This window comes from Pteronotus mesoamericanus, unplaced genomic scaffold, assembly GCF_021234165.1.
Source record: "Pteronotus mesoamericanus isolate MK-2021 breed Mesoamerican mustached bat unplaced genomic scaffold, CSHL_Meso_final scaffold_165, whole genome shotgun sequence".
Taxonomy (NCBI): domain Eukaryota; kingdom Metazoa; phylum Chordata; class Mammalia; order Chiroptera; family Mormoopidae; genus Pteronotus; species Pteronotus mesoamericanus.
This window is the reverse complement of record NW_026555307.1, coordinates 6,423,840-6,449,306: the sequence shown is the minus strand read 5'-3', so window position 1 is coordinate 6,449,306 and position 25,467 is coordinate 6,423,840. Positions and strand designations below refer to the sequence as shown.

At 52.5% G+C, this 25,467-nt stretch overlaps 3 protein-coding genes across 6 annotated transcripts; 1 reads left to right on the top strand and 2 right to left on the bottom strand.

Moving 5' to 3' along the window:
• Positions 1–208: 208 nt before the first annotated feature.
• FXYD7 (FXYD domain containing ion transport regulator 7) lies at positions 209–8,626 on the bottom strand. Of its 2 annotated transcripts, none has more exons than XM_054588849.1 (6): positions 8,522–8,626; positions 4,263–4,292; positions 2,561–2,635; positions 2,380–2,422; positions 2,204–2,244; positions 209–603 (listed from the first exon to the last, which is right to left on the bottom strand). In XM_054588849.1, exons 1-6 carry the CDS (start codon positions 8,550–8,552, stop codon positions 581–583), a joined length of 243 nt encoding a protein of 80 aa, XP_054444824.1. In that variant the 5' UTR covers positions 8,553–8,626; the 3' UTR covers positions 209–580. The 2 variants fall into 2 exon arrangements, with proteins under 2 accessions (XP_054444824.1, XP_054444825.1); XM_054588850.1 differs by having other exon boundaries at positions 2,389–2,422.
• Positions 8,627–8,835: 209 nt separating this feature from the next.
• FXYD1 (FXYD domain containing ion transport regulator 1) lies at positions 8,836–12,931 on the bottom strand. 3 transcript variants are annotated; one of them, XM_054588847.1, is made up of 7 exons: positions 12,819–12,931; positions 11,643–11,707; positions 11,155–11,187; positions 10,584–10,658; positions 10,219–10,255; positions 9,310–9,359; positions 8,836–9,122 (listed from the first exon to the last, which is right to left on the bottom strand). In XM_054588847.1, the coding sequence occupies exons 2-7, from the start codon at positions 11,701–11,703 to the stop codon at positions 9,100–9,102; spliced, it is 279 nt and encodes a 92-aa protein (XP_054444822.1). In that variant the 5' UTR covers positions 11,704–11,707; positions 12,819–12,931; the 3' UTR covers positions 8,836–9,099. The 3 variants fall into 3 exon arrangements, with proteins under 3 accessions (XP_054444822.1, XP_054444820.1, XP_054444823.1); XM_054588845.1 differs by lacking the exon at positions 12,819–12,931 and adding an exon at positions 12,349–12,490; XM_054588848.1 differs by lacking the exon at positions 12,819–12,931 and adding an exon at positions 12,097–12,247.
• Positions 12,932–17,125: 4,194 nt separating this feature from the next.
• Positions 17,126–25,423, top strand: LGI4 (leucine rich repeat LGI family member 4). The gene is made up of 9 exons (XM_054589017.1): positions 17,126–17,304; positions 17,718–17,789; positions 18,044–18,115; positions 19,576–19,647; positions 19,776–19,847; positions 20,071–20,240; positions 22,400–22,564; positions 22,665–23,170; positions 24,027–25,423. Exons 1-9 carry the CDS (start codon positions 17,126–17,128, stop codon positions 24,339–24,341), a joined length of 1,623 nt encoding a protein of 540 aa, XP_054444992.1. The 3' UTR covers positions 24,342–25,423.
• Positions 25,424–25,467: the final 44 nt, after the last annotated feature.

Genomic DNA, 25,467 nt, shown 5'->3' with positions numbered 1-25,467 from the left:
GGTGAAGAGAAGAAAGGGTCAACTGGGAAGAGGTCGTTGAAGGAGAGAAAGAGAAACTCAAGGGGCTCAAGAAAGAGGAGGAAACCACTGAAGAAGGAGGAATAATTCCGGGGGCTTGGGCGAGAGACCCCCAGGTTCAGTTTTGTCCTTCCCCCATTTCGTCCCCACAGATGAGAACACACAGACAGAACAAGGGGGAAAACCGAATGCACATTTATTTAGCTCAAGACGTAGACACCGAGGTTGCAGGGGAACGGCTCTTCGGAGAGGAGACAAGGAGGTGCAGAGGGGAAGCACACGGGGACCCTGGGGGCGGGTTGGGGGTTGGACTCTTGGACTCCAGGGACTGGAGACCTGAGTCCCTGGGTCTGGGATGCAGTTGGGGGTCTTTGGGGGATCGTCATTGCCAAGGCCTGGGGAGGGGCAGCAGGATGCAGCGGCTCCAGCCTCGGGGTGGGTGGGGCGGTTCATTCCGGAGATCGCTCCCAGCGTCGCAAGGCTGGGATCCCCACCGCCTCCACCCGGTCCTCAGGCTCCCACACTCAGGCAGGGACAGCAGTGGAGGTGCCGGAGGCTGGATTTACACGCCACCACCTCCAGGGGCTGGAGAGAGAGAGAGAGAGAGAGACAGAGAGAGAGACAGAGAGAGAGAGAGAGAGACAGAGAGAGACAGAGAGAGAGACAGAGAGAGAGAGAGAGAGAGAGAGAGAGAGCGCGCACTAGCCTGGGTCAGCGACTAGAGGGGTGGAAGCAGCCCTCTCCACAGAGCCAGTGAGCCCTCCATCCCCACCATGGAATGAATCCAAGTCCCCAAGGACTGACACCCTTGAGCTGTGTTGCATCTCTACTCTCTAATGTGTGGTCCATATAGGGACACCTGTGTGTCTTTGTCCTGCCCCATAGGACACTGTCATAGAGGGGAACACACCTGTGAGGAGATGGGCTTTTATGGGGCTTCCACCTGCCAGAGAGGGAGTCTCTATCTCCTTCCGGCGCCCCCAAAACTCCTCCTACACCTCCCTTACGCACACCCAGCCTCCTGGTGATTGGGACACAACAGGAACTCCCCTGTTTCCAGCCCATGCAAGACCATCACCCAGCTGGAGTGGGTCAGAATCCTGTACATAATCTTAGACCCAGGCGTCGGGGCCACCTCCTCCGATCATCCACAAAGTGCCCCCTTAATGTTTTTAAGTCTCATTGAAAGAACATGAAACAAAACACATGAAATTCCCCTCACCAAATCCCCCCAAATATTGATACCCCAAAGCCCATTTTTTTAGTTACACGAACTTTCTAAGAGGCAGAGATATTCCCACCTGACTTTTTTAAGTCCCATGAGAGAACGCAGTTCCACTTAAAACAGGTCGAGATATTTTTACATAATTAAAATTAACACCCCCAAGGAGTCACAACCTTTCATCTACATGCTTGTCTCTCCCCCACAGCCTGCACCTCTCTCCATCTTCCTTTACACCTTTCATCCACCTGCACCCACTCTCCCCCTCCAACACCTCCACCCCTTCTATACCCCCACTTCCCCTCGGGACCCACCCCTCCTACATTCCATCCTCCTCCCACCTCCATCCCCCTGATCCTCACCTTCCATCTCTTTTTCTCTTTATCCCCTTCTTATACTTTCTATCTTTTCATCCTCATACTCCTCACATCGATTTCTAAAAATATGTATTCTATACATCTCTCCTTTTGTTATTCAGAAACCCTTCCTTCCTTCACCCCTTCCTCCCTCCTCCCTCTTTCCCTTCTTCCTTTTTCTCTGTCATTTCATCCTGGATCTTCCAAATTGAACAATTAAGTCTAGAGAACATTCTGTCTTTCTGCTTCTCTGGTGCTCAACTCTGTCTTCGTTCTGACGGCAGAAGTCCTTTTCCCATGTGGGGCCCCTCTCTCTCCAGACTTATGGCTTTCTGCTCTGAGGAATTAGTTCATCCTTGCTTTATAGGCTTATGTACTTGTTTCTGGGATGCTTAGTGGACTCTTTAGGACATTTCATATTCCACTGACTCTTCCTGGTTTAACATTTTTGATCTGCGGGGTTTTGGCCTCTACTAAACTTCCCCTGTCCATCCATTGGGTTAATGGCCCCATTCTTAGGGACATCCAATGAAATTCTCCTTCTCACGACTCCCCTTTCTGCTCCCACCTGTCCTCCTCCCAGAACCACGCACTTTCTCACCCTTACCTGAGGAGGGAAGCTCTGACTTACAGGACTTGCACGTTGGGCTATGGAAGCAAAGATGGAGAGAAAAGCACAAAGAGCCTCAATAGCTGCAGGCTTTACTGAAAACAAAAGGCAGGCCCTAGGCCCCTCTGTTACTGCTCCCGCCCCTCCTCCTCCTCTCCCCACTGCTGCCAGACCTCTCAGACCTGGAGTCCGCCTTCCTGCACTTCACTTTCTTGCCTGTTAAGAGAGAGATAAATAGAACAAGAAGACAGGATGTAAGGGTCTGGTCAAAAGCCAGCAGGGGAACTGTAGGTGCCTGACCCCGAAGTTGTCGTCCGTGAGGGGTTTTAGAGCCCAGGAAAGGGTCACACTTACTGATGATGATGAGGATGCCCAGCAAAAACATTATGGTAGCCAGAGTCATGCCCACAGTCTGCACAGTGTCATAGTCTGGGGAAGATAAGGGGGGACATCAAAGTGTGGGTGGCACCTCAGTCCCCCTCCCCCAGCCTGGCTTCAAATACGCCAGACAGAGGTCCAAAATTCAGGGATGCTGCAGGCTGTGCTGGAGGCTCCTCCAGTGGGTTAGTGTGAGGATGGATCTAGCTCTTTTGTCCTCTCTCTCACTTACCCCCCTCCTCTGGTGTCGTGGCTATATATATACACATATATATACCTCCTCCTTCTACTGCCTCCTCCCCGGTCCTGTCCACCATTATCGCATGTCTGGACTACTGCAGTGAGCAACCTTCTCTGTGATCTCCCCCCATCCCACCCCTTAGCCACAGAGATCTTGTTAACACCTGAGTCAGATCATGGTCCTCCTCAGCTCAGAGCTGCCCCTCTCCCCTCCCCATATTTACTGCACTGCAGGTAAAAGCCAAAGTCCTCATCACAGCCCACAAGGCCCCGTAAGATTTAGCATTCTCAGGTCTTGCCCCATTATACTTCCCTTCAACCCCCTAATTCCAGACACACTGGCCTCCCTGCTATTCCTGGAGCATATCGGGCATGGTCTTACCTGAAGGCCTTTGCACTTGTTGTTCCCTCTACCTGGAAGTTCTTCCCCCAAATATCCCTTCCTTGCCAACTTCTGGGCTTCATTCAAATGTCAGTGAAACCTCTGGCTGTCCTGTTTAGAATTTCCCATTCTCTTCTCAACACTTTCTAATCTCATTCTTTCTTTATAAGAATTATTTGTGTCTAATTATACCACAGTAAAATTTTTTTGAAAAATTAATTTATGGAGCACCCTGTCTGTACCAGCAATGGTCCAGGCCTCTGCCCTCAGGGAGTTGACTTTGTTATTGTGATCAAGCACTAAACAAAAAATTGAGTCATGTGACCATGTGTAGATATGGCATGGCTCCTCTTGCCTGGGATTCAGGGAGGGCCTCTTAGTTGAACACTCAATATTTGATCTGAGACCTGAAGAAGGAAAAGTAGCCTTAGCCAGCTGTGTGAAGAGCTGGAGGATGAGTATTTCCATCACAGAAAGAGCAAGTGCAAAGGCCCTGAGGTGGGAAAGCACTTGACATATTAGAGGAACAGTATGAGTGAGCAAAGGCAGAGGGCAGGAAGGTGTTTAGGGAGAAAACTGGGTCCAGGTCTGCTAGACCTGGAGGTATTTTCTTTGAGCTTCTATGTTGTAGGAATGATTTAATGGCATCATCCAAGTAAGTCTTTCCCACAATCCTCGTAGGTGGGAACAACTACTTTCCCTTATTTAAAGAAGAGCTCAGAAAGGCAAAGTAGCTTGCTCAAGGCCACACAGCAAGTGAGTGGATAAGCCAGGATTCAGATTAACCTGGTCTCAGAGCTGTTTGCTACTCTGATGACCCCAATGCACCAGCCCAGAGTCCTTGTGAAGCATGAAGCAGACCCAGAGAAGGTACCTACAACGTGATTCTGCCCTCCATGAGCCCAGCTGATGTGAACTGTATCCACATGGTCACATGGTGAGTGGCCCAGCCCATATCAGCCACCACTGAAGCCACTTCAGCAGTGACCCGTGGGGATCTGCAGCCACCCCTCCATCCAGCCCCAGGGTACCCTCATCACAGAGTCTGCCACTCACCATAGTAAAATGGGTCAGGTTCCTGAGGAACTGGGAAGGAAGGCAGAGAAAGAGAGAGAGGGAAAAAATATTTCAACACTGCGTTTCTTAACATTTTTAGGATCCAGATGTGGCCACTGGTCCAATTGTTCCTGTGCAGAAATAAGATAAAGAGACCCCTTGCTCTGGCTGCTATAACTTAATGGCAGGACACAAGGCTTGAAGCATAGGATGGATTCCAGTCCCCACTTAAGACATTAGTTTGTACCTTCCCTTGTACGATGCACAACCTACCCAACCACACATGGCAGTCCCGGTGCTAGTCCTCTGTGGAGGTCTTTTGCAAGTTATGTACTTATTTCCTGAAAACGGCATAATCCAATTTGCTTATGATGCTGGGGTAAAGAGACTCCACTACCACCGGGGTGCTGCTGAGTATATCAGCTTCCCCTGAATGCTCCCTAAAATCTCTCAGTCATCTGAGAGCTCTCAAAGGCAGGCACTGCAGCTACTGCTCTCATCCACCCACTTCTGCAACCAAGTCCAGCACCAAGGAGCTGTCCTATAATATACTCTGTATTGTGTTATATATAATGTATTTTATGTTACTTATTTCTAAGACATTCCCAATTTTAAGATTTATAATTGATTTTGTAATAGCTTCCCCAGTGTGTGTGTTATGCATGAATACATATGTAACTGTACCACATGAAACACACCCATCTATTAGAAGACTCACCCTCACTTCATAAATGCTAATGTATGGGTTAAATATGTGTATATTCGGATTTACTTTTTTCCATCTCCCATCTCCATGTCACAAACCATATTCCCCTTCAGGAGAGCTCAGAACATCCTTCCCATTCAAGAACCCATCCTGATGGCTCCCGAATTCCTCCGACAACTCTTAGTACAGTCTGCCTTGTCTAGAGCAGAATTCTAAGGCACCACTAGGGGAGAGGTACCAGCGATGCCAGGTGTTGTCACTAGTGTTCTTCCCCCTCCAGGCTCAGGGAGAGATGGCTGCCTTGAGGTGGGGTGGGGGGGGCATGTGACTAATTCTGGCCAATGAATTCTAAGTAGAAATGTTATCATCCCTTCCAGTCTGGAGCATTTAAGAGCCCGTATAAGAGGTCCTTTTTGACTTTGGCATGGTGACATAAATGTTCAAGATAGCAACTGCTCCAGTTTTCTTTGGTAAATAGAGACCCCCAGCTGACCTGTGACAGTATAAGTGAGTATAGTATAAGTGAGAAATAAACCTTGGTTATCAGAAGCCTCTGAGGTTTTTAGTACTATATGTTACCCCAGCATGCTCCATCCTAAACTGACTGATACAGGTGGCACCTAGACAAGACAGTGAATAACACTGATTCACACAACGTGTATGTTCACCCTTCTCTGTTCTGTCCAGTCTTCAAAAAGCAAGTGTTAGGTAGGTGCTGGTGTGTCTTTAACACCTTCCAACCCTGTTAATCTCCCACTTTCCCCAAGAGAACACAGGCCTTAGGCTCAGAGACTTCAGTAGGCAACAATATCTAAGTAAAATTTCTTGACATTATTTGGTTTTCTCCTTTATTTATTATCTAACCAGCACTTGATAGCACTGACTCCATGCCAGGCTCTCTTCTAAGCACTTTACAGGTATTTACACATTTAACTTTCACAGTAGCTCTCTGATGTAGGTGCCGTCTTCATCCTCGTTCCAGAGAAGAGGAACACTAAGGCCCAGAAAAGTGAAGTCATCCATTTATGAACATTTTTATACTTGCCTTCAATTTAAGGCAAAAAAAAAAATTCCTTATTTTCCATTTGTGGTGGTAACTTAACATAAACCTAATTAAGTTTTGTAAAAGTTAATCCTTTGATAAAAAAATATTAAACAAATAGCAGTGTGGGGAACATTTGGATAGAGCAAAAATCATGAAGGTTGTACTCAAAAGCATCAAGATGAGAAAACAATATTTTAGAGTCATCTGTGTTCTGTCTTGGTTCCTCCACAAGAGAGGGAGTACATTCGTTTGACTCATCTCTGTTGTTAATCCTGGAATTTATAAAAGTCTCTTGAAGAAATTTTTAAGGAAGAAAGAAAGAAAAAAGAAAGGAAGAAAGGGAGGAAGGGTTCCTTCTGGGCTGCAGGAGACTGCATCCAAGGTGGAGCAGTTGGATTATCCTGCTTTTGTACCCTGTGTTTCCATACACCTTCCCTAACCCAAAGCATCAGAAGCCCCCTGGGTGAGGGCTTGTCCCAGAATCCTCTTTGGTTCCTCCCTGGCTCTTCAGTGCTCCATATGGAAGTTCTTCTGGTCCCTGCTGCCCCAGCAATCTGGGTCCTGAGGGCGAGGCTGGGCTAAGGGTGGAGCCAGGAGGCAGGAGACGGAATGTGCACAACTCCTGGCCAGTTGCCAGAGACGCGAGGAAGGAGGTGGTTGCTATGGCAACTGGGGCATCTTGAGAGGTGAAGAGAGGTGAAGGGTTCTGGTACCCCAGGCTAGGTGGGGTCCTGTGGGAGGCTTAGGGGTCAGGTTTCTAACTCAGGGGCCAATCTTGACTCACTCTGTTCCCTTTTTACCTCCCTTTGTTGCCCCTGCAGGGCTGGCTTCTGGCCAAGCTGAGAGTCCTTCTCAGGGATAGGGACCCAGGCCCAGTGGAGCTCCTGCGTTCCCTGTTTGCCTCCTAACTCTCCCTCCTGCTCTGTGACAGGTTGGCAAAAGACTTCACTTTTCCTTCTTTCCCCCTCCAGCAATCCATTATTTAGTTTCCTTAAGCAGTTTACAAGGCACCACATGTTTTCCTTGCTTTGGGATTTCCCAAGACCTGTGGCCCCCTCTTATGCTGTAACTGGGGAAAAGGTGGGGAGAGTGGGGAGCTGAGGCATCTGTCCTCCCACTTCTGCCTGCCTGCTGTCGTTGATCCTGCTAACCATCTCCACAAAAAGAAGTCCTGGGCTCCCGCCAGGCCTGCTGGCTCAGCCCTGCCCCCTCTCCCCAGGGTGGCTTCCAGCCTCTGCAGCCCCCCCACCCCCGCCCTGCTTCGAATTCTGCAGATATGGCTCAGTGCAGCAGCCCCTGCCTGCCGGGAAAGGGGGCAGGGAGGGAAACGTTGGGGTGGAGTGGAGTTTCCTCAGCACTGATAGCCTATCCCCTGGCCCTGCTTTCAGTGCTGGAAACCCTTTCCCTGCCCCCTACCCTCAATTAAACCAATCTTCCCCCTTGCTCCTCTGAAGAAGCTGGTTCAGGAAAGGAGGCTCTTCGGGGAGAGAGCCTGTTTAAGTGGGTGCATATAACTGGGTTAATGGGTGTGAAACGCAAATCGCTGTGGCTGGATGCGGGTGGGGAGGAGCATCTGTGTGCACCCAAATGCACCTCCCTGGCCAGACAACACCCCTGAATAGGGACTGGAAAGGAGGGTCCGTCACCCAGTCCTGCCCTTGGGGGCTCACTGCAGTGGTTCAGGCCCCACCCTGTGCTGCCCCTCCTCCTCTCTCTCTATTCCTCTCTGGCGCTTTCAGTCTGTCTCTCTCCTGCTCTGTCTTTCTCTATGCCTCCCTCTCCATAGTTACCTCAGTCTCTGTCTCTGATTTTCTCTCTTTCTCTGCATCTCTGTCTATTGCTCTCTGCCTTGCCCCTTCAATCTTTCTGAATCTCTGAGTCTCCTATCTTTCTTTTTGGGTCTCCTCTCTTTTTTGGTCTCTTTCAGGCTCTCAGTCCGCCTCCTTCTATATTCCTTTCTGTCTCCCTCTTTCTGTCTCTCTCTCACTCCCTCCATCTGCCTGTCTTTCCCTTTTTCTCCCTTTTCCCGCTGAACCTTCTGTCAGGAATTTCAGGAAACACACCCCATTAAGAGCTAGCTCTGGGAAAAAAAACGGGGGATATGGACCCCCTCCCCTTGCCCACCTCAGGGACCATGAATGGGCGAGAACCTCTGCGGCTGTAGACTCACTGGCCTTCAACCTCAAAGCCCACCTCTTCGCGTCCACTCCTATCGCTGTGCAGGACCAGCTACCCGGTTGCCATAGCTACCGGTCCGAGCATCCTTTCTCTTGGGACTGACGCTCTCCGACCGCGGGTCCCGCGCAGGAACCACACCACCGGGAGAGGGTGTACGAGAAGCCCAGAGGGGCGCCAAGGAGTGCACTGCAGGGGCCTCCGCCCATGGGAGGAAAAGACGTCCTCTTCCCCACTCCCCTCCCTTTCCACTACTGATAGCTCCCCAGATCCTCTCTCCGAAGCTCTAAGATCCCGGAGCCCCCCTGCGCCCTCTCCCCAGGCGACGCTCACCCTTCGTGGGGGCCTGGGTTGGGGTCGCCATGCCGCGCTGGAGCAGGGGGCGGCCGGATGCCGAAGCGATGAAGGCGCGGCTACAGCAGCTGGAAGCCTGACGGACTGAAGTCTGGCGGAGATCGGGGAGCCCTGGTGTGGGGGGGGGGACCGTAGCCAATGGGGGCCCAGAGAGCCCGCCCCCGTCCAGGCCACCCCCGCCCCCGCCCATTGCCGCGGTCCCCGCCCCTTCCCCACGGGCGGGGCGCCCCCTGCCGGGTCCAAGGGGGTGCCTGCCCAGGCTTTCGGGCAAGGGACTGACATCCACAAAATGCTGTCAGGAGAGAAAAGCACGTTTTATTGGAAGTCTGGGCGGCAGAGAGGAGCCGGTGGGGTCTGAGCTGGGGAAGAGGGCAGTCCAGGTGGCAGTGGGTGCGCGGGTGGTGGGTGGGAGGCGTCAGGTGCCGGGAATCCTGTGAGGGTGAAACGGCTGACAAGCAGGAGAGCCCCGCAGCCCGCGACCCCCGCTCCTCTCCCCTCCCTTCCCCAGCCTGCTCAGGGCTGCGGGGCCCGGCGGGGTTCCATCGCGCCACGTGTTTCTACCGCCTGCGGGTGGACAGACCTGAGGGGGAACACAGAGAGTTCGGGTGTCAGGACGGGTACCCCGGTTCCTGTGGAGGGGGGAGCGGCGGGGAAATTCTCCACCGTCCGGTTTGGGATCCAGCCCTCCACACGCCCAGAGTGGGCCAGGAACCAGGGTCTTGGAACCAACCCTCACCCCGAAACACCCGAGATGTTCCCAGACTCACGGCGGATGGAGCTGCGGAAAGTTCCCTCCTCTTCATCAGGTTCTCCAGTTCTGGGAATAGAGAAGTAGAGGGGCTTGGGGCTGGGAAAGGAGAGGAATAGCCACTCCCAGAAGTCCCCCTAATGCAGAGCTCGGTTCACAGAAGGGTTACCCCGAGGCCGAGGTGGGCGAGGAGCCGCTCGGGCTCGGCCAGGGCGTCAGAACCCTGGGCCCTTCGAGAGTGTGACAGGAGCGCCTCCCGCGCCCCCGCGCGCGCCTCCCGGAGCGCGGGGGAAGGGACTGGGAGCCGTCGGGGGAGGCCGGCCAAATCGGACCCGAGGGGCAGGCGGCCTCGACATGGCCTCCCCTCCTAGAGGAGCAGTCTTGGGCACGTGATTTACGTCTCCGTGCCTCGGTTTCCTCATATGTGGAATGAGGTTAATAACAGCATCTAACTCAGGGTATCTGGCAACTGGGACATGCCCAATAAATATTAGCTATTATTTACGATAACATCTATAATTGTTTTAACATGAAAGAGGTACTTATCCCTTTCCTGGGCTTTAAATTTTTATTTAAAGATGAATCAAAGAGCTAGCAAAAAGACTGAGCTCATCTGGGCCACCAAGTGCTGATCTCATTTAGCCGCGGCTCTTTCACAGGACTCATCACGCTTTGTGACTTTCTATTTGCGGAGCAGTTGGAGCCTACGGCCACCGCCTCCACTGGGCTGGGAGCTCAGCCGGGCAGAGAGGGCAGTTAGTTCATTGCTACGTCCCAGGACCTCGCGTGGGGCTTGGCACGTAGTAGGTGCTTAATACAAATTTGCAGAAGGGTCGTGCTCTGGCTGCGGGTCGGGTGGACTGCAGGCGGCACCCTCAGAGCCCTGCAGGAGCGGCAGTAGGTGAATGAGTGCTGGGAGGCCTCTTACCTCTGCTGCTGGTTGAATTTGCATCGGCACCTTCTGCCTGTTGAGTAGGTAGTGAGGGGAAAACAGGGCTAAGAGTCCGTTCTAGGCCGTCACCAAGGGGCGCTCTCGTTCCAGCGGGTGCTTGTGAGGGGCGGGGCCGCGGAGACAGGGGCCGGGCCAAGGGGGAGCGGGGGTCGAGGGTGGGAATAGGGGCGGGGCAGAATGGGGCGGGTCTGGGCGGGGCAGGAACTGGGCGCGCGGAGGGTGGAAACAGGGAGGGGCTGGAGGCGGGGCGAGGGCGGGGCTGGAGGCGGGGCGGGGCGGGGCGGGGCGGGGCGGGGGTGAAAACAGGCAGAAGCGGGGCTGCAGGCAGTGGGGGCACATACTGAGGATGATAAGAATTCCCAGAACGAAGAGAATCCCGGCGATGATAAGACCTCCGATCCTCAGCGATTGATAGTCTATGGGAGCAGGGAGGAGGGTGAGGGCACGAAGGGGAGGAGAAAGGATAGGAAAAGGGCAGGATGGGGAGGAGGGGGAGCAAGGAGGAAGGATGGGCAGGAGGGGAGGAGAAGGATCAATCAGAGGAAGGAGCATATATGGGAAGAGGGAGGAGGTGGACCAGGGAGATGAGAGTGAAGGGAGGGGAGGAGGTGGGCAGTGCAGAGAGGACAGAGATAAAAAGAGAGCAGAAAGGATGATGGAGACGATGAGGGGGACAGAGAAAGGAGAAAGAGCAGGAAGCAGCAGAGGATGGGCCATAAGATACTGAGAGGTAAAAAGAGAAAGAAAGAATCAGAGAGACAGAGGGGGATCATATAAAGAGACAGAGAGACACACAAAAAGAGGGAGGGAGGGGGAGGGGGAGAGAGAGAGGGAGAGAGAGAATGAGGACAAGACAGGCAAACCCAGCCCCCCACCCCAATTCCCAAAGATAGATGCTCCTCCCTCCCTCACCGTAGGTGAATGGGTCGTGTTCCTTCGGAGCTTCTGGAAAGAGAAAGAGAGATCAGGGGTTGGATGCTTCCTGGGATCATAAAGAGACCCTTTTGGGGACTCTACCAACCTGGGCTGAGAACTGAAGAACAGTTGGACCCTGAGCAGACTACCCACCCTCTGTTGGGTCTTAGCTACCCACTCTGCACTGTTCTGGGTTGGGTAGGGGGCACCCAACTGTTCCAGCTCCCCATACCATTACACATTGCCTGTGATTCCATCATTCTGGGGAAGCCAGCTACCATTCTACCCTTTACTTAACTTGGGCATCCTCCCCCCACCCCCCAATATTAGTCTGTTACTAGACACCATGTCAAAACCCCAATTTCTTGGTGTCCCAACGGACTCGGTTTAGGCTAGAGTCTCCAACTTGGTTCTCTTGCAGGGTTTCCCTGACTCTTGCCACCCTTGGGTCTGAGGTGGGTAATGGGCTGTCTCCCCATACTTACCTGCGCTAGTCATTGCAAGGAGACCCACACAAAGAACCAAGATGTGGTCGAGAGATGCCATTGTCCTGGGGGACACCAAGGGTGAGAAAATGTATATCCTTGTCCACCCACCCATCCACGATTGTTTCCTGAACCCAAGGGGTTAAGTCAGAGACAATTGAGACTTAATTCCAAAAGCATAGTCATCCACCCTGAGTAACAGGGACACCTCCAGCTATACCGGACACAGTGTCACCAAACAATGCACACATTGGGGGTCACATGGCAGCCATACGAGGATAAGGGTTAGACACACATAGCCCACAGGGATCTCCTGCAGGCCTGGGCCTCCCCACAGAAGGCCACAGATTCCTCACACCCATTCTAGCAGAGAGCAGGAGACCTCATCCTACCCAAATGGACAGACAGATATACTGCAAAGGACAAGACAGGTGGGACACGCCCAAGGGCCCACCTGCCCACACCACGGCCTCACTGTGTCCGAAATATCCCAGCTCTCCTGCTCTGGCCGCTGACAGTCACTCTGCCTGACCCTGGGTATAAATATCTCCCACTTCACTCTGGAGGAATTTGCCTTGCACAGGCCACCATGGCAACAGCCTTCCTTCCCCTCCTCGGGGTCACGCACAACCCTGCCGGGGAAAAGGCCACCCCTTCTCCTCTTCTGGAAACAATGAGAAAAGGGAAAAATATTTTCTCCACCCACCTCTGGGTGACATCTTTCATAAGCGGACAACACCAGGCGAGTGACATGAGATAAAAGACAGATGCCAGGGGCAAGGACACACACATGCACACATGGGCACATGCTCACGAATACACACACTGGGGCTGAAACGGGGACAGCGCCCATTCCCCACACTTCTGGTTGGACTAGGACATGGGGTGGAGACACAGACAGGCGCAAGTTACTGCTCATTTAGGCCTCCAGTGCCCCAAACAGTGACGCAACATGTGAATGTCCACAACCCACACCCAGCCAAGGGGCGGCAGCAGGGAAGGAAGAGGTTACACCCACACTCCTACCCCTGGGGGAGCCCAAATGTTCCAACCATACTCCCTTCCTCTTGGGTCAGGCCTGCCTGGGAAGCCAGGGCTGGCCTCTCCTGCTCCCAAAATAGGCTGCCTAGCCAGATGAGGGGTGAGGCCGGGAGGGGAGGGGTGGGAGATGCTCACCCCAATCAGGCTGTCCCCTGATGGAAGCAGGCCCCCAAGTCCAGCTGTGACCGGGAGAGCACTTTGGACCCCCTGGCCCAGAGCTGGATGCACCGCCCCCAGCGGTCTCCCCTCCCAGCCCCACCCCAGCCATGCCCTCCCCAACCAGCAGCTGTAACTGGAGCTGGTGCTGGAGGGGGGCCAGGGGGCGGCCCCCAGCCCAGACCGCCCTGGCCCGCTAGGTTAACTCTCTCCGCTCAGATGGAAGAAGAGTAGATAGCCACATGGGGAAAGCTGGAAAAAAGAGGTGCTGGCAGAGAGGGCTGAATTGCAGACACACGCGTGTGCGCACGCACATACACACACACATGCGTGCACATGCCTTGGGCCCACCTCAGAGAGCTTCTAAGCTGAGCTTGGAGGTGTCAGTGATTTTCTGTGGGGCTCCCTGGGAATTGGGCTCTGTCAGGGCCTAAGGTCACCTAGACTGAGTGTTGAGGAGCCCACTGACCCCTGACCCCTGTGTTCTTTAGAGCCCTGGTCAGCAAGCACCACAGGAAAGTTTGGGGGACATTTCAGTGTGTGTATGTGTTGTCCACTGCTGACTGTGAAGTCCCCCAGGAATGTGTGGACACACACACAGAAACCCACAGACCCAGATAAATAGGCAAAAAAGGCATGCAAATACATACATATATATGTATATATACACACACACTGAGTCAGACACACACAGAATAACACGGAGAGAAGCTCAAATACACACACAGCCAACACCACTTACACCAGTCACAAAAAAACAAGACAAACACATTTGTGTGCCTAAACAACATACACTCATATTCATTCAGATGGATACCTGTACTGGGGCACAATTAAAGACACAGCCACACAACGATCCCCTCTTATAAATGGTCACAAAGATACACACTCTTATGAAGACATCCTTACAAATGGTGTTACAGAAACACACCAATACACACATGCAACACATAAATAAACTCAAGACATAGGCACACAGGTACACAGCCAGCACTCCTATACAGTCTCAGAGATGTGAAAGCCCACAATCCTGTGTACACATGTACATTGACACACATATATTTACATGGCACACAGAGAAGCAGAAACACTGTCAAAGACACAGCAGACAACCACAAAGACAGACACACACACCTGTGATCACAACCTCATGCATAGGCAAACAAGCACACAGCTGGACACACAATCACAGACATACAGTCCTACATGCTTTTGTTTGCATATTGACTACATCAAACATGAGTTCATGTATTTAACCCTGAACTTCTCCTTCCCTGAGCTCATGTGACCTCTAGGGCCCCCTGGAGGACAACACAGTTTGTAGCCTCATAAGCAGGCCATGTCACAAGGCGAGGGTGACAGAGAAATCTGGGGTCAGGTCTGGACTCTGCCACTCCTGATTGTGTGAACTTGAGCAGTCCATATGATGTCTCTGTGCCTTAGTTTCCCATCCTATAAAATGGAGAAATCACTGAGATCATACAAGTAACCCCAGGCCAGGCTCAGAGGTCTCTGACCGGACATTGCCTTATTATTAATTCCATTTTAGGAAAGAGCAAGCTCAGGCTGAGCAAAGTGGAGCTAATTTTCCCAGGGTCCTTCTGGTGGCTTAGGGCAGAAAATGCCCCCCTTTCAGTCAAAGTGATCAGAAACAGGACCAGACCTCAGGTTCTGCAGGGCACCATGCGCATGCTCACATTCAGGCACAGGCATCGCCCTGGCACACACATACATGAGTGCACATGGCCTCAGAGGACTCAGGAGGCTTTGAAAGGCTCCTTCAGCCCTGTCTGTCTGGGCCCTCAGCCTCTGTCCCCACCCCCAGGCCTGTACCACAAGGTCGCCAGCAATCCCTGGTTAATGATAACTCTGATGTTTATGCAGCACTGGGGAGGAGTGGTGAGTGAGGAGGGAGGCACCTAACCAGCTCTAGCTAATCCTCGACTTCCTCCCCTCATAGGGCCAACTGCTTCAGAGTACAGTGGTTTAGCTATTTTCTATCTGTGTGATGTTGGGCAAATGGCTTAACCTCTCTGTGCCTCAGGTTCTTCTTCTGTAAAATGGAAATAATAATAGTATTCACCTTACAGGGAGGTTGCAATAATTATCTAAAATGATCCATATAAATCATTTAGAACAAAGCCTGGCACACAGGAAGTGACTATTATTATCGTCCTTGTCCTCCTTCTCATTGTAAACTGGGGTGAGAACCTTGCCGGGCTGGGCATACTGTGTGGATTTAGGCCTATCTATTCCCTCTGTGCCCCAGTACTAAGTTTTTTATCTTTTCAAAGACCCTCTAAGGAATTCATCATCCCTCATTTATAGCTGAGGTAACCAAGACCTGAGAGCCTTGCTCAAGTCACAGAGCTGTTTGGATGCAGGCATACACTTGGGTACAGAGTCCACCCCAAGCCCACTGACCACTGTGTGGTGTCCACCCTAAACTGCACCTCAAGCTGGGAGCGCGGCGTGCATTATCTCACTGAGTGTTCTACACACCTGGGAAGTAGGCGCCATGATTTCCCTGTTTGACAGATGGGAAAACTGAAGATCAGGGAGGCTGAAGGATTTGCCTAAATCCACACAGAACTGGGTCTGGAACCCCGATTTGTGTGACCCAGCCTGAACTTGTAGCCCTTTGTTTCCCAGGTTTTTTGGATGTGTACAGTAGGAAGAGAGAGGCTGTGTCTCTTGCTCAATGACAAGGGTGAGCGGTTATGTTAAGATGTGTCCAGTGCCATGAAACATTATTTAAATTCCTTGTGCCTCAGTTTCCCCATCTGTAAAGTGGGAATTAGTAATTCTACCTATCTCATGAAGTTGTTGTGAGGACTGAGTAAATTCATATAGAGACAGGCACACAGTAAGTGCTCAGTAAGTATTATTACTACTATTTTGGGTTTGGTAAAAAGTGCCATTTGTTTATTGTTCTTATTTAATTAAGAGAATCTATCCAAATTGCTAAAAGCTTAGTCCAAATAAAAACAACCATTATTTATGTGTTCTTATTTCTAAAGAAAAAATGCAAAACCATGTGGAGTCACTCTAATCGCTCCCAGACAGCCCCTACCCCGGGCACAGGATCCTGCTTGTGGTGCTGTCAGCAGGCGTGAATGGGAAGCTGGTGCTTGGGCTCCAGTCTTAGCTCTGCCCTTTCTAGGTAATCTAGACCTCAAATTACCTGACTTTTGTCCTCAGTATGTCCCTCTGTAAAATAACCATAAAATAGTATCAACCCTGGAAGGCTGTGGAGGGGTCAGAGGAGCTAATAGATTACCCTTCAGGACAGGACATGGCCCAGAGTCAGTGCTGTAGAAGGCGGTGGTGTTATCACTTTTTTTCTTGGGTTGACTCCCTACTCCCAGTGGGTGGTGGACACTCAAGGGGTTAATTTTGAACTGGCAAGAGAGGTGGGTTTGGAGCAGGTTAGCGCCTGCCTAGTGTGGCCACCAGAGGGAGCAGCTGGACCTGAGCTGGCCCCTCCAAGCCTGTTGACAGCACTACAAGCAGGGTCCGGTGCCCGGGTAGGGGCTGTTTGGGAGTGACTAGGATGACTCCAGCCCACAAGTGGTCTCTCCTTCCAGCCCCTTCCTGCCTGCAGAGCCATCTGTTCCCCACCCTGGTGACATCCTCCTCACTCCCTGAGTGGGGGATCTGGGTAGGGGGTTAGCTGGGAGTGGCCAGGGCAGCTTCAGCCCTTGGTGGCTCCTCCCCTCCCATGGGGCCATCCAGTCCCTTCCACAGCGCTGCTCTTCCTATGGCCTCTGACCCCCCTCCTCATTCTTACCCGGCGTTTTGGGCGCACTCGGTGCCCATTGAGTCCCTTTCCCAAACCTCCAGGGAGAAGGGGTGTGGGAGGAGGGGAAGAAACATACAGAGAGCTGGAAAGGGGGGTTGGGAGACGAGAAATAAAGACAGAGGGAGACACACACACTACAGAGAGGCTGACAGACTGAGAGACAGACAGAGAAATAGAGACAGAAAAAGGGACAAAGGCAGAAATAGAAACAGAGATAGAGTGGGAAATAGACGAACTCACTGAGTCAGAGGGGGGTGGGGGGGGGGAGAGAGAGAGAGAGAGAAGGAAAGAGAACTAAACAGAAAATTAGACTCCAAAGAGATACAGGGAGAAAGACAGGCTGAAAGAAGGAACAGAAAGAGAAGACAGGAGCCAGGGCAGAGTGTGCCAGCTGGCAGAATGGAGGGGTGCCTGGCATGTGAGATGTAGTGGCAGAACTGGGTGGGCAGAAAGAAGCTGGTGTCTCAGCAGGGGTGAGGGGGGCATGGGAGGGGCAGGCATTTTGTTGCTGCTGCTGCTACTGCTGACTGAGGCAGGGGCTGGGGTGGCCTGGAGACCCCCAAAGGGAAAGTGTCCTCTGAGCTGCTCCTGCTCCAAAGACAGTGCCCTGTGTGAAGGTTCCCCGGACCTGCCTGAGAGCTTCTCCCCGACCCTGCTGTCACTGTGAGTGTCAGGGCCTTTGGGGGCCTGAGGGTGGGGATGGGAGTTCCGGGACCCCAGGGTTTAAGGAGAGAGGCCACGAAGGGGTCTGTCAGGATCTTGGGAGGTGGGCAGCAAAGGATGTTGCTCCAAAAGGGGACTGCTGGCATTTGAAAGAGAGCAGAAGGGAAATTCCAAAGGGCAGCAGCAGCATTAGGGGCCCAGGAGAAGGGATAGCTGGGGTTCAGAGGGGTGGCTGAGTGCTGCCAGGATCCTTGCCAAGCGAGGAGGGCAAATGTCTGTCTCCCTGGGATGTAGGGAAAATACACTCAGGGCCAGGGTAGCATGCCAGGGTCCCCCAGACAGGAGGCAGCTCTGGGATGACACTGAAATGTTGGAGTGTTTTCCTCCTCACCCACCATTGCCCATGTCCCCAGCTCACTTGTTAGGACTGGAGCCACCCAGCTGAAGACCGGCAGCTTCCTGAGGGTGCCATCGCTGCACCTGCTGTGAGTGGGGCCCAGCAGAGCTAACAACTAGCTCAAGGGAGCGGGTGTTCATGCACATACATGTAGGGCTCTGTGCACACATATATGTATGTCTGTGAAAGCATTTGTATACACACATATACTCACATCGCATGCATGCATGTGTGTGTGCGTGTGTGAGACCATGCCCAGGTGGGCTGAGGGTGGGGGCCAGATTAAAATGTCAGGTAGAGGGCAGCAACTCTGGACAATTTTCTTTCTTGCTCCCTTGCCAGCCTCCTCACATTCAACATCTTCTCCGTGATTGAGGACGATGCATTTGCGGGCCTATCCCACCTGCAGTATCTGTGAGTGAGGACAGGGGGTGGGGCCAGAATGGGGACCTGAGAGAGGAAGGAGGGGCCCCTCTGTGGCTCCCAGAGTAGGGGGAGGCAGGGGCTTGTTGTCCTGGGGAGGAAGTGTCTGGATCAGGGTCAGTCCCTCCTTGAGGGGCAAGGGGCCTAGCCTCTTGGGTGGGGTCAGGGCCCGCGCTCAGCTGTGTAATCTCAGCCTGCTCACCTCACCGCTCTATGCGTGAAGACCCACAAAGAGCCTGGATAACCCGAGACTGTTTCTGGCCCTACCTGACTTATGGAAGCCCAGGGAGGGTGCAAAGAGGCCAGAGATGGGAAATGTTTCAAATTAACAGGAAACAACTCTGAGTTAGTGATGGTAATGATGGTGGTGATGGTGGTGGTGGTGACAATAGTATGACCATGTTGGTGATGGTGTTGATGTTAGTGCTGATGAGGATGGTAATGATGACGATCTTGCTGCTGCTGCTACAGCTGCTCACAAGGAAGTGGTGACATTATTGAAAATAGTGGAGCGGAGATGATGTTGATAAAAATGGCAGACCCAATGGTGACGGTGTTGTTGGCGATACTGATGATAAAGTTTGAGGGGTTGGTGGTAGGGATAATTATCAGGGTTGTAGACATTGGTAATTCCAGTATTAGTATTGGCGTTGGTATGGATGATGGCTGTGAGTAAGATATTAGTGTTGGTGTAATGAAAATGTGGTTGGCACTGGGCTTGGTGGTGATGGTGGAGGTGTTGGTATGTGTAAAACTTGTGGCAGTAGTGGTGCTAGGGGTGGGCGAGGAGGAGCGTATTGGGGATAACATTGATGTTGGTGTTGGCAATGCCGGTGCTAGTGCTGGTGCTTGTGATAATGGTGGCAGTGCTGATGATGATGCTGGCAGTCATTTGGTAATGACCATGAGGGCTGTGTTGTTGGTGAGGCTGTTAGTGTTGCTGATGTCAGGGTTGATAACGATAGAGTCGGTGCTGGTGTTGACGATGGGAGCAGGCGGTGGTGTTGGTGTTGATGAGGAGTATGGCCATGTTGGTGACAGTGGTGGCACAGTATGGTGTTGGTGATAATGGCGCTTATTAGTACTGGGGTTGATGGCAAAGGTAGAGGCATGGGTATTGGTCAGAGTGGATAACAGTGAAGGTATTGGTGGTGAAGCCAGTGCTAGTGCTGGTATTGGTGAGCACAGTGGCATTGGTGGCTATGGTGGTGGCAGTGCTCAGTGTGAGGCTGGCAATGGCCACAGGGTCGGGCTCTTGGCTCCCAGGACTGTAGGCTGAGACCTCAGTGAGAAGGTTTTGGGGAGGTTTCCCTTGGGATTATGCCAAGTGTAGGGGAAGAATTCAGCACATTCCAGTGGCATATGGTTTCCAGGGAGTGAGTTCCCCTAAAGACTGTGGAACCACAGCAAGAAACTGAGGGTCTCCTCCTCCCCCCACCTTCCATTTGCAGCTTCATCGAGGATAATGAGATTGGTTCCATCTCTAAGAATGCTCTCAGAGGACTTCGCTCACTCACACACCTGTACGTGCCTCCAAACCCTCACTCCTCCTGCCCCAGCTCACCCTGATAGGCACCCCACACCCCACCACCCAGGCACACGATGTCCTGGTAGCTGCTGACAGTCCCTCCTCTTTCTCTCCTTCCACCAGGAGCCTGGCCAATAACCATCTTGAGACCCTCCCCAGATTCCTGTTCCGAGGCTTGGAGACCCTGACTCATGTGTGAGACTCAAGGAGGCTGGGTGGCTGTGGTGTGAATATTTGAGAAGGGAGGGGATATCTGTGACCACTTTTGGGGGGCACAATGAGTACAGCTGATTTGGTTCATGTTTTTCACACCACCTGTGGGGCTCCATCCTGAACGCTTGCCTGGGGAGCAGGTGGAGAGCGTGGCTTCCAAAGGGTGGAAGCCAGGTCGCAGCCCCTCCCCGGTCTCTTGCTCCAGGGACCTCCGAGGGAACCCGTTCCAGTGTGACTGCCGTGTCCTCTGGCTGCTGCAGTGGATGCCCAGCGTGAACGCCAGCGTGGGTACTGGGGCCTGTGCCAGCCCTGCCGCCCTGGCCCACATGCAGCTCCGTCACCTCGACCCCAAGACGTTCAAGTGCAGAGCCATAGGTGGGGGGCTTTCCCTGTGGGGTCAGGGGGACAGCAGGGGTTCCCAGAAGAAGGTGGGAGATCAGGGGCACAGCAGCAAGGGCTGAGGTGTTCACCTCACTTCTTGCTTCCTGTCATTTCCTGGCTGTGAGTCTGAGCATACAGCATCATGTCCCTGAACCTCAGTTTCCTCATCTGTAAAATGGATGTAATAAAAAGTGACATAGGATTGCTGTGAGAATTCAGTGATTGTCCACAACTGCACAGCATTTGGCACAGGGCCTGGGGTGGGAGACCTTTATAAATGCTCACTCTTGTTATTGCTGTTATTAATATAAAAATAGCCACTTCTAAAATGCGTCCTATGATGATTTCACTTTTTCATAAATGTATTTTGGTGCTGTTATGTGTACTCGACAATGTGGAGAGCACAGCAGTGAGGAAGACAGTCCTAGGTCTAGCCCCCACAGAGTCCACAGTCCAGAGGAAACCAGAGATTGATGGCTCAGAATGATCAGGGCCGGGGTGGGGGTGGCACAGAGTGGTCAGGGCTGGGAGGTGGGCAGTCTGCAGGGCTGTGGGAGTCCAAAGCCAGAGCGAGGGCCACACACTCCTGAAGGAGTGGACATTTGAGCTCAAATTTGAAGGCTATTAATATAATAACTATTATCATCATCATCATATAAGTGTGACATATTTTAGGTTCACGGGACTCATAGAACAAAAGTATTTAACTTAAGCATCATTCTTTATTAATATATTCAGCAGATGTTCACCAAGGTCCACTCTGTGCCCAGCCCAGTGAGAGGCAGTGGGCACACAAGGGTGACCAGGATAGCTCTTGGCCTTGGCCTCACAGTCCTGGGCATGGGGTGGGGAGAAAGACATTAAATAAAACATTGCACAAATAAATGTATGCTACCTGTCATGGTAAACACAGGGGGTGATAAGGAAACTAAAGGGGTTCCTACCATACATGGGGAGTCTGAGAAGGCTTCTCTGAAGAGATGGCATTAGATCTGGATGTACCTAAAGGAAGTATAGGGGAAGAGAGTTGTAGAGCAAGGGGACTGATGTGCAATGGCCCTGAGGCAGCAGAGAGTTGTCATGCTTGAGGATCAGAGGAAGGCAGGTCTGGTTTTGGGGGTGGGGCTTAGCGAAGGCAAGAATATGGATGAGGTCAAAGGTGCAGGAGCCTCACAGTACAGGACATTGAGAGCAACAGAGAGGAGAGTGGATTTCTACCTGAGGGCTGTGGGAAGCCATGGTGGGTTCTGAGCAGGGAGTGATAATTTGAAGGACATTTTAAAAGATCCCCTTTGGGTGGGCAGCCTTGGTGGTCTAGGTCATTACTTCAACCCTGGCATCTAGAAACAGGGCCCAGCACATAGAGTGTGACCTAGTGCCAACTGCTCAGCTCTACCACCACTATGCTGGGTGTCCTGGGTACTTGTTATTATAAAGGTTAAGCTGTTGTAACAAAGAGGTTCAAAATACCATGAGTTAAAGAAGACAGAGGGTCTGAGGTGTGCGCTCCAGGCAGGTGGAGCAGCCTCTGGGTGTTGTCCTGGTTTTCATGGTTGACACCAACTTGTGGCAGGTCCATCTGCCTGTTCTTGGGGAGAAGGGGAGGGAGACCAAGTCCAGGATGAGCCACCTTCATACACTTGAGGCAGGCATTACAACCACCACTCTACTTTTGTTTCATTAGGAGCTTGGTCTGGACGTGGCCACACCTAACTTTGGGAGGGGGCTGGGGAATGCTGGGATAATGTGGCCTCTAGCTGCACAGATTCGTGCCCAGCTCCAATCCTATTTCAGGAAGATGGGAAGGATGGATTTTGCTGGACAACTGGCTGCCTGTGTCTCTTAGCTTTAGTTTCCACAGCTGTAAAGTGGATATAATAACGGAATGTACCTCATAGGGATTTTGTGAAGTTAAATGAATTGACGAACAAGTTGTTTCTAAGCAAGTATTTAATAATGCCATGAAGCTTAAAAAATAAAGTGTTACCATGTTGTTTTGAGTTAATACAGCTATAGATTAAAAATATTCCACTCTATGTCCTTACAAGATGAATACCATAATGGCCCTCATTTCAGAGATGAGCAAACCAAGGCTCAGCGATGAGGACCTTGGGGTCCCCTGGGTCTGCCTGACTCTCTCCTGCCACCCCCAGAGCTGTCCTGGTTCCAGACGGTTGGAGAGTCGGCGCTGGGTGTGGAGCCTTTCTCATACCAGGGGGAACCCCACGTCATCCTGGCACAGCCCTTTGCCGGCCGCTGCTTGATCCTCACCTGGGACTACGGCCTGCAGCGCTTCCGGCCAGAGGAAGAGCTGTCTGGTGAGCCCTATTCCTGTCTCCTGCCTGCTCAGCAGCCTGCCCCCAGGCCTGCCCTGCCCAGCTGGCCTGACCTGCTTCTTGCTCTCTGACTCCCCGACAGCACCCTCAGTGGTATCCTGCAAGCCGCTGGTGTTGGGCCTGCGCCTCTTCATCCTGGCTGCTCGCCTGTGGGGAGGCTCACAGCTGTGGTCCCGGCCCAGCCCTGGCCTGCGCCTGGCCCCCACTCAGGCCCTTGCCCCAAAGAGGCTGCTGCGCCCCAATGATGCCGAGCTCCTGTGGCTAGATGGGCAGCCCTGTTTCGTGGTGGTCGATGCCTCCAAGGCAGGCAGCACCACACTGCTGTGCCGCGATGGGCTTGGCTTTTACCCACGTCAGAGCCTCCATGCTTGGCACCGGGACACAGATGCTGAGGCCCTTGAGCTGGACGGCCGGCCTCATCTGCTCTTGGCCTCGGCCTCCCAGCGGCCGGTGCTCTTCCACTGGTTTGGGGGCCGCTTTGAAAGGCGCACAGACATCCCTGAGGCTGAGGACGTCTATGCCACACGCCACTTCCAGGCCAATGGGGACGTGTTCCTGTGCCTGACACGCTATATCGGGGACTCCATGGTAAGCCTGGACCCAGCCAGGTAGGAAGGGCAGCAGAGGTCACAAGCTACTCCTGACCTGCACCTGACTCCTACTCAAGGGGTGCCTTTTTAGCACTGACCATTCAATATGGGCTGGTCTTTCAGCATTGACCCCCACCTTCCACACTGGCCTCTAAACTCTGACCCAGGCTCACAGTCTGATCTTCAAACTCTAACCCCACCAGATCCTTGAATCTGACCCCACCCCAACACTGACTTCAAGGCTGTGACCCCTCATGGACTGTTAACCCTAAACTACTCCCTATCCCCCAACATAGACACTGGCCCGGGAGATTCTGATTCTACCCCTAAACTCTGGCTCTGTAACTCTGGTTCACTCCATTTGACCACATCACCGCACTCTGAACCCCCAGGGCTGATGCCCACACCCTCCAGCACTATCTTTTCACAGTAAGGAATTGCCAAGGGGAGAGTCTGAGCCTAGAAGGCACTGATCTGACTCAGATGTCCATAGAGTGTCTGGGTAGGAAGCAGACTGGGCACAAGGACAGGAATAGGGTAACCAGGGAAGAGGTGACTGTAGCTGGGTCAGAGAGCAGCCAGAGGAGATGGCAACAATATATACCATAGTAGCCAAAACTGACAGATTTCCATTACTGATGGATTCTATGTGGGGTGTGTGGGAGAGAGAAGCGCCAAGAATGTGGTCTCAGCAGCTGGGTGGAGACAATGATTAAGATAAGAAAGCTGCAGGAGTTTGGGGAACCGACAGGCCTCTGTTTATAAGCATTTCCAAGTCTCCTAAAACCTAGAAGACTACTGGCAGGCCTGGACCTCCTGGACTCCAGGCCCTAACTTGCCACCACACTTCACAGGTCATGCGCTGGGATGGCTCCATGTTTCGCCTGCTGCAGCAACTTCCATCACGTGGTGCCCATGTCTTCCAGCCACTGCTCATCGCCAGGGATCAGCTGGCTATCCTGGGCAGTGACTTTGCCTTCAGCCAGGTCTTCCGCCTTGATCCTGACAAGGGACTCCTGGAACCTTTGCAGGAGCTGGGGCCCCCAGCTTTGGTGGCCCCCCGGGCCTTTGCCCACATCACCATGGCTGGCAGACACTTCCTCTTTGCTGCTTGCTTTAAGGGCCCCACACAGATCTACCAGCTTCACGAATTAGACCTCAGTGCCTGACTGTGGATGGGACCCTGGACATGGTTAGTGAGGGGGCTGGCATGGGAAATCTTAGGCCTCTGGACAGGCTCTTGATTGACCTCCTGGCCCCACTTGGGATTATGGTTGGTCCTGTGAAATACTGGCCACAGCCCAAGTTCAAGGCAAGAGCTGTCCTCCTAGTCTAAAGCAACATCTTTTCTGGGGGCAAATGCCCCCCACCAAGGGTGATATGGGAGCTCAGGCTGGGGCATGGAAGCAGAATCCAGAGTCATGGTAGGGGTAACGTACAGAGCTCCCTCCCCTCAAAACACCCTCCCTGCTCCCTGTGCAAGTACTCAGGAGGAGATAGCTTTCTTCTCAATCTGGCCAATCGCTTTTAGTGCATCCCTCCATGACGTCATCAGTTGCTGGGCAGGTTTTCCTGCTGGGCTTGCTAACTTCCTCTGCTGCTTGTGCGCATGCCTGCTGCTAAGGCGGAAACAGCCTGGCGTCCTCATGCTCGCAGAGGAGAATGGGAGGAAAAGCGAGAGTTGTTGTGGGGAACCTCGGGTGCCCTTTTCCAGTGGGTGACAGGGGTGAAGGCAGAAAGTGTCTAAACTCAATAAATGCGCTGTGCACCCACCCCACCGGTTGTTGTGGGATCATTGGGAGAGTGTCTCCTGAATGATATGGGTGGGGGGCAGTGTCCCAGGAGCAGTGTTATGGAATGCGAGGTCCCAAGAGTGAGCCTTCGGAGTTGTCTAAGGAGCGTGGGTCATGATTATGGGGGGCTCATGGAATGTTCGAGGGATATAAGGGCAGTATCAGGGGATAGGCCACAAGTTTATTGTGGGTCCCTTCTTGGGGTCTCTTTTTGAGTGTTTTGAAGGGTTTTAGACATTTTAAAGAGTGGCTCTTGGGGACATTTGGAGGTCTTACTGGGTTTTGGGGAGTCTCAAGGGAGTCTGAGGCTCATTGGAGGGTCTCATATCATATGGCTGTCATCATATATTACAAGGGTTATTATGGACAATTATTTAAATGTCTCACAGGGACATTTGGGTGTTAGGAAGAGCCTTCTGCAATAAAGTGGGGTCTCAGCAGTGAGTGGAAGGATTACAGCAGTCTCACTACTGTAATCATAGGCTACCTGGTAACTCATGTC

Excerpts from the sequence above, each read along its gene's own strand:
- FXYD7 (XM_054588849.1), bottom strand. The coding sequence starts at position 8,552 with ATGGCGACCCCAACCCAGGCCCCCACGAAGG. Across the intron at positions 4,293-8,521 it reads AACCCAGGCCCCCACGAAGG|TTCCTCAGGAACCTGACCCA; the intron begins GTGAGCGTCGCC and ends CTTCCTTCCCAG. Across the intron at positions 2,636-4,262 it reads ACCTGACCCATTTTACTATG|ACTATGACACTGTGCAGACT; the intron begins GTGAGTGGCAGA and ends TATCTTCCCCAG.
- FXYD1 (XM_054588845.1), bottom strand. The coding sequence starts at position 12,434 with ATGTGTGTGTCCTTGCCCCTGGCATCTGTCTTTTATCTCATGTCACTC. Across the intron at positions 11,708-12,348 it reads ATGAAAGATGTCACCCAGAG|GACAATGGCATCTCTCGACC; the intron begins GTGGGTGGAGAA and ends GGTGTCCCCCAG. Across the intron at positions 10,256-10,583 it reads GGGAATTCTTATCATCCTCA|GCAGAAGGTGCCGATGCAAA; the intron begins GTATGTGCCCCC and ends CCTACTCAACAG.
- LGI4 (XM_054589017.1), top strand. The coding sequence starts at position 17,126 with ATGGGAGGGGCAGGCATTTTGTTGCTGCTGCTGCTACTGCTGACTGAG. Across the intron at positions 17,305-17,717 it reads TCCCCGACCCTGCTGTCACT|CTCACTTGTTAGGACTGGAG; the intron begins GTGAGTGTCAGG and ends CCATGTCCCCAG. Across the intron at positions 23,171-24,026 it reads GCTATATCGGGGACTCCATG|GTCATGCGCTGGGATGGCTC; the intron begins GTAAGCCTGGAC and ends CACACTTCACAG.